This window comes from Entamoeba histolytica, genomic scaffold (assembly GCF_000208925.1).
Source record: "Entamoeba histolytica HM-1:IMSS scf_1104750519073 genomic scaffold, whole genome shotgun sequence".
In the NCBI taxonomy this organism is placed as follows: Eukaryota; Evosea; order Mastigamoebida; family Endamoebidae; genus Entamoeba; species Entamoeba histolytica.
This window is the reverse complement of record NW_001914871.1, coordinates 58,474-67,722: the sequence shown is the minus strand read 5'-3', so window position 1 is coordinate 67,722 and position 9,249 is coordinate 58,474. Positions and strand designations below refer to the sequence as shown.

Below are 9,249 nucleotides of genomic sequence, written 5' to 3'. Positions count from 1 at the left end.
CAACAGGAAAAAGAGGTATTCATGTTTTAGATTCAAGACCAAAACTAAATGCCTATACAAATAAAGCTGCAGGTGGAGGATATGAAGATGAAACAACATATCCATTTGTTAAAGTAGAATTTGAAAATATTGATAATATTCATGTTGTTAGAGAAGTATGGACAAATGTTGCATTAGCTGCATTTAGTTGGGAAGGAGAACTTGAAGAACAAAAATTTATGAAATTACCAGAAGTAAAAGAATGGTTCAATCTTATTGAAACAATTTTTTGTAAGTGTTAAAAAAGCAATTAGATATCTTACTAAAGGAGAAAGTCTTTTAATTCATTGTTCTGATGGATGGGATAGAACAAGTCAATGTTGTTCATTAGTAGAACTATTACTTGACAAATATTATAGAACATTAGAAGGATTTATTGTTTTAATTGAGAAAGATTGGAAATCATTTGGACATCAATTTGAAAAAAGAAGTGGAATAGGAGTTGTTTGTCCTCATGGACAATACTCTCCTATTTTCTTCCAATTTTTAGATTGTGTTAATATTCTAATACATCAATTTCCAGATGATTTTGAATTTAACGAACAATTTCTTTTAGAATTAAATGATGCTATATTTTGTTCTGATTTTGGAACTTTCATGTTTGACTGTGAAAAGACAAGAAAAGAAAGTGGTGTTGAACTTCAAACACCATCATTTTGGGAATATGTTGTTGGACAGAAATGTAAATTTATTAATCCAAGTTATAAAGATGAAACAGAAGAATTAATACTTGAAGACAAACAACCAAAATTAATTCTTTGGACAAAATATTTCACAAGATACAAAATTAAAATGTCACGATGAATTTAAGGTTATACATCACAAATAATTAAAAAGAGATTTTATATTTGATTGTTTTAAGGTTTTAATAATGAGAAAAATAAAAAGTCACCTCTGAAGAAAACTGAAAATAGGAAAAATTCCAAAAATACAAGGAAGGAACTTATAAAATAACGTAAGGAACTATGAAGTTCACCTTCAGTAAAAAAGAAGAAAGACACTATTTAAAGACTGACAAAAACTGAATTGAACATTCAATAAATATGGGAGACGAAGAAGTTCAAGCACTTGTTGTAGATAATGGATCAGGAATGTGTAAAGCTGGATTTGCTGGTGATGATGCACCAAGAGCTGTATTCCCATCCATTGTTGGTAGACCAAGACACGTTTCAGTTATGGCTGGTATGGGTCAAAAAGATGCTTATGTTGGAGATGAAGCTCAATCAAAGAGAGGTATTCTTACACTTAAATATCCAATTGAACACGGTATTGTTAACAATTGGGATGATATGGAAAAGATCTGGCATCATACTTTCTATAATGAACTTAGAGTTGCACCAGAAGAACATCCAGTTCTTTTAACTGAAGCCCCAATGAATCCAAAAGCTAACAGAGAAAAGATGACTCAAATTATGTTTGAAACATTCAACACCCCAGCTATGTATGTTGGAATTCAAGCTGTTCTTTCATTATATGCCTCAGGTAGAACTACTGGTATTGTTATGGATTCAGGTGATGGAGTTTCACACACTGTCCCAATTTATGAAGGATTCTCACTTCCACATGCTATTCTTAGACTTGATCTTGCAGGACGTGATCTTACTGATTATCTCATGAAAATCTTAACTGAAAGAGGATATGCTTTCACCACTACTGCTGAAAGAGAAATTGTCAGAGATATTAAAGAAAAACTTTGCTATGTTGCTGAAGATTTCAATGAAGAAATGCAAAAAGCTGCATCAAGCAGTGAACTTGAAAAGAGCTATGAACTTCCAGATGGACAAGTTATTACTGTTGGAAACGAAAGATTCAGATGCCCAGAAGCCCTCTTCCAACCATCATTCCTTGGTATGGAATGCAATGGTATTCATGAAACTACCTACAATTCAATTATGAAATGTGATGTCGATATCAGAAAGGATCTTTATGGAAATATTGTTCTTTCAGGAGGAACATCAATGTATCCAGGTATTAACACCAGACTTGAAAAGGAAATGATTCAATTAGCACCACCAACAATGAAGATTAAGGTTATTGCACCACCAGAAAGAAAATACTCAGTTTGGATTGGAGGATCAATTCTTGCCTCACTTTCTACATTCCAAAACATGTGGATTACCAAGGAAGAATATGATGAATCTGGACCAGCTATTGTCCACAGAAAATGCTTCTAAGCGTTTTAATTTACTTTCTCATTTGATAAGTTTTAAATTAATGTTTTTAAAGAATAAGAAAATAAAAAATGGTAATAAGATAAATTTGGTTTTAGATATTATTTTAATTATTCAAGAGAAAATAAATAGTGTTATAAATAACAAATAATAAAATAGAATCAAAAAAAGAAAAAAAACACAAACCTCAAATATAAAAAAGTTCAATGAACTGAGAAAAAAATAGAAAGAGAGTCAAAAAGAGAAATGATGAATAATTACATACAATCATATTGCAAATATGGAAGAATTATAAGATATATTAATCTTCTTTCTAATGGAACTATTGGTTCTCAAGAACTTCTTGAAGCCATTGATTATACAGAATTAACTAAGAATATTGGAGGATTTGCACGATTAAAAGAAGCAGTTTCATCAACACTTCCATTAGATGAACCAGAATGGAAAAAAAAGATAGGATATTCATTATTTGAACAAGTTAAAGCATTAGAAACAGAAATACAAAGTACATATGGAGATGAAGAGAGAGCTAAATTATTATATAAATTATCAGACATTCATGAAGAACATGGAGAATATAGTAAAGCAATAAAAAATGTTCTTCAAGCAGTTGAGAGTTTAAAAAATAAAATGATGTGTGCTGAAGGATATTATCGATTAGTTAGATTAAATATATTTAATGAAAACTTTCATCAAGCAACTAATTTTTTAAATAAATTACAATCATTAGATGCATTTACAGGGAATTTATATACTAAATTTATTAATATTATTTCATTTTTATTAGCAATTAGAAATACTGAAACATTTATAACTGCATTTGAATTATTAGATAAAGTTACTACATTTGATGAAAAAGATAATTGGGAATTTGGTGAGTTTTTAAGTTTTCAAGACATTGCTATTTATGGTACATTAATTGGATTATTAACACAAAAACATCAAACAAATGTTATTCATTTAATTAATAATTCAAAATTCAGAAATCATGCAGACACTGTTCCAGAATTAGTAATATTATTAGATGATTATAAACAAAATAAATTTTCAAAGATTTGTAATGATGTTCAACAACTTGAAAAATATTTCCAATTCAATTTATATTTTAATCAAAGTATAAATAATGTAATTAATTGTATTAAAAGAAAATGTTATATTGAATATATCTTTGCTTATTCTGTTGTAGATATGAATGTTATGGCAAAAATGTTTGGAGATTCTTTAATGACAATTGAATCTGCATTAGAAGATTATATCTATTCTGATGTCATTAAAGCTAAGATTGATGCAGTTACTCATACATTAAATTTCGTTGATGGAGATGAAAGATATCATGCTTATGAAAGTGCATTAAATGCTGTTACAAAAGCAATTAATTTATCACAAGAAATTGTTTTGAAATCAGACGCTATGTTTGATTTCTAAATAAAAGAAGAGAAAAAGCATTTGAATTGAATGTTTTTTTTTTAGAATAAAAGAAAATTTAATTAAGAAGTTCTTTACTTTCACAGCCAGGACAATTATATAACACATCATGTATAAAACTATCACATTCATCACAATAATATTTTAAACATTTTTTACATTGATAAACATTAACTGTTTCTTCTTCTTTTTTTTCTATTCTATCATCAATTTCTTTACCACATCCAAAACATTTTTCTTGTGGTTTTATCATTGCAATAACTTTAAATGGTTCAATTGGAAACATAAAATGATAAGAACGTGCAAAATGATGTGAAAGAAGTAAAATAGCATTACATATTTTACATTGAATAGGTAATTCACAATAACAAAAACCACAAATAGGACATTCAAAATGATTTATATCAATTTTAGAATGACACTCACATATTGTTGGTACATTTAATTGTTTTGGAAATCCAATATATAATTGTATAGTTTTAGGTTCATATGCATTTTCTTTATATATTGGTGGAATAATAAATGTATGTAAAACATCTTCAGCATGTTTTTCATTCATTATTGTATGATAATCTCCACCTGTAACTTTAGTTAATAATCTTGTTATATGCATTTCTGGTGCAAATGAAATTACTGAACATCTAATTGTAGTTTTTTTTAAAGTTTCAATAGTATCATAAATATTACCAGGATCACATGTAGTTATAGAAGATGTTACTATAATAATTTCTCTTGAAGAAGAATTAGAAGTAGTGGATAATATTTGTTGTGCTAAATCAAGTGATATTTGTAATGACATTTGTCCTTCACAATTTCCCCATTTCATTTCTTTTTGAATTATTAAATTTCTAGACAATGGAAATTGTTGTTCAGCTGTTTTATTTCTTGTACAAATTAATCCAATTTCACTTAATGGATTATCAATATAAAATTCTTCAAAAAATTCTTTAAGTTCTTAAAGTATTAATTTTTCTTTTGACTTTCTCTTTCTTATGAAATAAAAAATAAATGAAACAAAACTTGTTTGGATGAATGTAATTCTATTTGGTTGATAATCTTCTTGATTCATACTTAATGACATGTCAATAATAAAAATTACTTTTCGTTGTAATCCTCTACGTGATCTGTTTTGTTGTTTAAATTCATTCATTCTATCCCAATTAAGCCATTGATGAAAAGAATAATTAATTTCTTTTTCTTGTTGTTTCTTTTCCATTATATCAAAATTGTAATTTTTAGTTTTTATTTTAAAAGCATTTACTGAAGAAGATTAATTCAATTATTCATTCAAAAAAGAACTTCAAAAATTATTGTTTTATTTAATCTATGACTACCACAAACTCAGAATTATATAAAAGTTGTGTTTTTGAAATAAACTCTATTGTTCATCAATTAGATGCTTTAATTGATGTAACAAAAGAATATGGTGAATATTATCAAGGAAGAGGTACTTTAGAAATAGAGTATGGAAAGAAATTATTAGGATTAATTACATATGTTAACACTCCATCATTTGGTAAAGAAGATTCAAAAAAATTTCTTCAAACGTTTGTTATTTCATAGAAAGTTCATAAAGAAAATTCACTTATTTCTTTGTAGTGGAATGAAAAGTTATTTTGAACTTTTAGACACCTCTAACACTAAAAGAGTTGAAGAAAAATATAGTGTAGGAAAAAAACTCCTTGAAGAAGTTGCTACTCCATTGTTTTCTCTTGCTAAAGAAATTGATACTCAAAAAAAGAAAATTGTCAATGAAGCAGTTAGAAAAGTCAAAATATATGAAGATGTTGCTTCCTTTGCTTTAAGGTGTGAAGGTCATTATCTAAATGTGCTCAAAGACATGAAAGACCTTACTAAGAAAATTAATGAAACAAATGACTCAAAATCAATTCCTAAATACAATAAAATGAATCAACAATATTCTATTGTTAAAAAAGATTATGAAAATTCAGTTAATAAAGCATCTGAATGTTATGATTTATTATATGGTCAAGAAATGGTTGAAACAGTGAGACAATGTTATGAATTAATGACATATCATAATGATGAAATCATAAATATCTTTAAACATGCTCATCAAATATATTTAAGTATTGGAATTAATGAAACAGAATTTAATTCAGTGATGTCAGATGGAATAAAGACATTAGACAATAAGACAGATGTAAAAGAATTCTTTGAAAGCATTATTGGTCATAATGAGAAATCAAAAGTCATATTAAAAACAGAAGAGTTAGCTCCTTTACAAGTTGAAGCACCGAAAGAACCACAAAAGAAGTGGGGGTTTGGGTCGATTAAATCGTCCATTGTTAGTGGAGTGTCATCACTAACTACAATGGTAAACGAGTCAATACAAAACCCATCCACTGGACCAAGTGCAAGCTGGACTAATCCTGTATTAACAACTCCAATATATTCATTTGGCAAAAAGAAAGAGTCAAAGAAGGAAACTCATGACTCAAAAGAAGAAATTAAGGAAGAAGTTACTGACATAAAAAAACAAAATGAAGTGACTCAAGAAGAAAAACAAAAACAAGACAATCAAGAAGAAGGAAATATAGTTGTTGTTGAAAAAGAAATTAAAGTTGAGGGTGAAGTTGTAGCTGAAATGGTTTCAAATGAAGTACCTCAAATAGTTGAAGTGAAAGAAATAAAAAATGAAACAATAATTCCTGTTAAAGAAGAAAAGAAAGATGAGGTTGTTTTAGGAAGTACAAGTATTATGGAAGATATACTAACAAAAGAAGAGAGTGAGGATAGTGAACTTGTTGTTGTACCAGCAACAGATAATGAATCAAGTAAAGAAGAAGACGATGATGATGAGGAAGTAGAGGAAGAAGAAGAACCAACAAATACTTTCATTTAAATAATTTAGATTTTATTTAGAGTATTAAAGAATTATACTTGTATTATAGATAAGGGAAATCAATAAGACCTAAGAAAATAAAAAGAAAAGACAATAACATTAATGATAGTAATTCATAAGAAAGTAAATAATAATAAGAATTAAACTCTCTTAAATTTTGTTTCTAAATGATCTAATCGTTTGAATAATTTCATTGCTTTCTCATTATCTAAATGCCCAATAAGATTATCTTTACATTTAGAGTTAGAATTCTTAATTAAATTCACACCACTAATAGTAAGTTGATTAAATTCTTTAGATAATTGACTTTCAACATTTTCCATTTGTTTTTCAAGTGGTTTTAATTCACTTACTTTTTTAATTTGTTTAATCTCTTTCTCAACTTTATTAATTTCTGATTTGACAATATTTTGTTTCTTAATATTTTGTGTTGACTTCTTTAAATCTTTTAATTCAGTAATAGTTTTTTTCATTCCATTCTTTAATGTCTTCCAAACAAGTTTTCTTTGTTGTTTGGCTTCTTTTAAAGCAGCCCTCATATTAACAATTTCATTATGTGCATTAACAGCAGTTTGATTAAGACTTTCCATAACTTGGAATTTACATAAAGTCTTACCACTAAGTTGTTTTAATTGATTATTCCATATTTTCATATATTCACGAATTTTATCAGCAATCGTTTGTGCTTCAGTAATTTTAACATAAAATGTTTTCTTTTGTTCATTAGCAACTTCACGTTCAACTTGAGTTTTTTCATTAGCCTTTTCAATGGCATCACGAACATCAAGTTCAAAAATAATCTTGTCTTCCTTTGCTTTTTGTTTCTTTTCTTTATCTAAAATAACCATTACATTCTTATATAAATCAACTTTCTTTTGTAATCCTAACTCATCAATAATATGTTGTTGATCAACTAATGGAAGTGTTCTTAAAATATCTCCCATTTCTTCTGATAATCTTACTCGTTGTTTCTTTAATTTTAACATAGATAAATTTAAGTCATCAACTTTCTTTCTAATATCAACCAAATCATTAGGAGCAGCTTGTTTCTCCTTCTTGGCATAGTCTAATATCCGTGCATAAAGTTGTTTTTCTCCATCAAGAGTGCTTTTGTATTGAGAATCAAGTTGTCTACAAGCCAATGTAGCAGTACTAATAAGTAATTGTCCAGCTGTTGGAAGGAGTTCTATATGAGTGTTAACGTTAGTTTTTTGAATAGGATTTGGATTTGGTCCATTTGAAATTGGTGCGTTCAATTGAAGTTCTGGAGTTAATGGAATAACAGGTGGATGAGGGACTGGTTGTTCTGGTTGTCCATTGACTGGTTGAGATCGAACAATAGCCAATAATAAAACAACAAATAACATTTGCATTTTTATTTTTTTGATATTATGACTTTTTAAGTTCTTGACTTTTACTTCTTCTTGTTTTTCAAATGTGTTTTTCCTAAATAATTTTTGAGTTTAAAGGAAAAGTGAGAAAGTTGAGAAAAGAAGTAGAAAATAAGAGGAATAAGGGATAGTGACAATAAGTTGTATTATTATGAGTACAATTAAAAAATGAAGAAGAACAGAAGTAAATACTTAGAATTGGAAAAGAATAACAGAATTTTGTTTATTTAAAAAGAGACGAAAAAAAAAACTATTTGATATAAGAAAAAATAATAAGAAATAAAATCAAACCCTGAGAAATAATAGAACTAGAACTGTATAGGTTAAGTGGTGAATCAATGGCCGGAACCAAGAGATATACAACTGCTTTCCATAGACCAGCTACAAAGAATGCTGCAAAAGCACCAAAATATCCAAGATCACTTAAAGCTAATAGAAATAAAATGGACGAATTTTCCATTATTAAATTCCCACTCGCTACAGAAACTGCTCTTAAGAAAATCGAAGACCACAACACTCTTGTTTTCCTTTGTGAACAAAAAGCTAATAAGACTATGATTAAGAAAGCTGTTGAAAAGAGATATGGAGTTAAAGTTATTAAAGTAAATACCCTTGTTAGACTTGATGGTCTTAAGAAAGCTTTCGTTAGACTTGCACCAGATGTAGAAGCTATGGAAGTTGCTACCAAGATTGGACTCTTCTAAGAAAATGGTTCTATTGTGGTTTTTACTCGTTTTTTCTTTGATAAACTTTTCATTCTTATCTTTTTATTTCAAAAGTAATAAAAGTTGAAATATAAATTAAAGAAAAAAGATTGAGATAATAAAAGTGATAATTTTGTTAAAAGTTTTTGTATAAAGACATAAACTTGAATTGATTATTTTAATTTCTATTTTTCTATGATGGCAAGTTGGGAAATTGCTATTCAAGAAATTCAAGGAACAATGGGAGAAAGAAGTCAAGAGTATTTTCAATTATTACGTAGTTATTTATTATGTCAAATTAGTAAATCTGAATATACTGAACAACTTTATGGAATTTCACAAACATTTCCTACTAGTTTGTTTTTAATTTCAATTAATTGGTTTATGATAATTAAATAATTCAATTTTCTAGTTATTCAATTAAATAATAACTTATTATCATCTTTATTATGTAAAAATGGTATTGAACAATATCCAGCACAAATTATTCCACCCGTTTCTATATCTCCTGATGATGCTGCATTTACTTTTTAAACAAGTCAAAATACTATAGTTTTACTATTCAAAAACTAAAATCATTTAACTTCTCATTTTTTTTTTATTATAAAACTCAATTAATTAAATTTTTGAGTTTTTTGGTTAAGAACTAAAAA

At 27.5% G+C, this 9,249-nt stretch overlaps 7 protein-coding genes and 1 pseudogene across 7 annotated transcripts; 6 read left to right on the top strand and 2 right to left on the bottom strand.

Moving 5' to 3' along the window:
• EHI_182910 overlaps positions 1–843 on the top strand; it is a 1,647-nt pseudogene extending 804 nt beyond the window's left edge.
• Positions 844–865: 22 nt separating this feature from the next.
• On the top strand, positions 866–2,392 carry EHI_182900 (actin). The gene has a single exon (XM_001913422.1). The coding sequence runs from the start codon at positions 1,083–1,085 to the stop codon at positions 2,211–2,213; it is 1,131 nt and encodes a 376-aa protein (XP_001913457.1). The 5' UTR covers positions 866–1,082; the 3' UTR covers positions 2,214–2,392.
• Positions 2,393–2,456: 64 nt separating this feature from the next.
• Positions 2,457–3,635, top strand: EHI_182890 (COP9 signalosome complex subunit 1, putative; the record flags this gene model as incomplete). The annotated part of the gene is made up of 1 exon (XM_650063.2): positions 2,457–3,635. One exon carries the CDS (start codon positions 2,457–2,459, stop codon positions 3,633–3,635), a length of 1,179 nt encoding a protein of 392 aa, XP_655155.2.
• Positions 3,636–3,693: 58 nt separating this feature from the next.
• EHI_182880 (TFIIH basal transcription factor complex subunit, putative) lies at positions 3,694–4,851 on the bottom strand (the record flags this gene model as incomplete). The annotated part of the gene is made up of 2 exons (XM_650062.1): positions 3,694–4,589; positions 4,656–4,851. 2 exons carry the CDS (start codon positions 4,849–4,851, stop codon positions 3,694–3,696), a joined length of 1,092 nt encoding a protein of 363 aa, XP_655154.1.
• A 110-nt stretch (positions 4,852–4,961) lies between these two features.
• On the top strand, positions 4,962–6,501 carry EHI_182870 (uncharacterized protein; the record flags this gene model as incomplete). The annotated part of the gene is made up of 2 exons (XM_650061.2): positions 4,962–5,182; positions 5,235–6,501. The coding sequence occupies 2 exons, from the start codon at positions 4,962–4,964 to the stop codon at positions 6,499–6,501; spliced, it is 1,488 nt and encodes a 495-aa protein (XP_655153.2).
• Positions 6,502–6,641: 140 nt separating this feature from the next.
• On the bottom strand, positions 6,642–7,874 carry EHI_182860 (uncharacterized protein; the record flags this gene model as incomplete). Its single annotated transcript, XM_650394.2, has 1 exon — positions 6,642–7,874. The coding sequence occupies one exon, from the start codon at positions 7,872–7,874 to the stop codon at positions 6,642–6,644; it is 1,233 nt and encodes a 410-aa protein (XP_655486.2).
• Positions 7,875–8,230: 356 nt separating this feature from the next.
• Positions 8,231–8,596, top strand: EHI_182850 (ribosomal protein L23A, putative; the record flags this gene model as incomplete). Its single annotated transcript, XM_650393.1, has 1 exon — positions 8,231–8,596. The coding sequence occupies one exon, from the start codon at positions 8,231–8,233 to the stop codon at positions 8,594–8,596; it is 366 nt and encodes a 121-aa protein (XP_655485.1).
• Positions 8,597–8,791: 195 nt separating this feature from the next.
• On the top strand, positions 8,792–9,130 carry EHI_182840 (uncharacterized protein; the record flags this gene model as incomplete). Its single annotated transcript, XM_001913421.1, has 2 exons — positions 8,792–8,951; positions 9,009–9,130. 2 exons carry the CDS (start codon positions 8,792–8,794, stop codon positions 9,128–9,130), a joined length of 282 nt encoding a protein of 93 aa, XP_001913456.1.
• Between the last annotated feature and the right edge of the window lie 119 nt (positions 9,131–9,249).

Coding starts and splice junctions, on each gene's coding strand:
- EHI_182900 (XM_001913422.1), top strand. CDS start 1,083: ATGGGAGACGAAGAAGTTCAAGCACTTGTTGTAGATAATGGATCAGGA.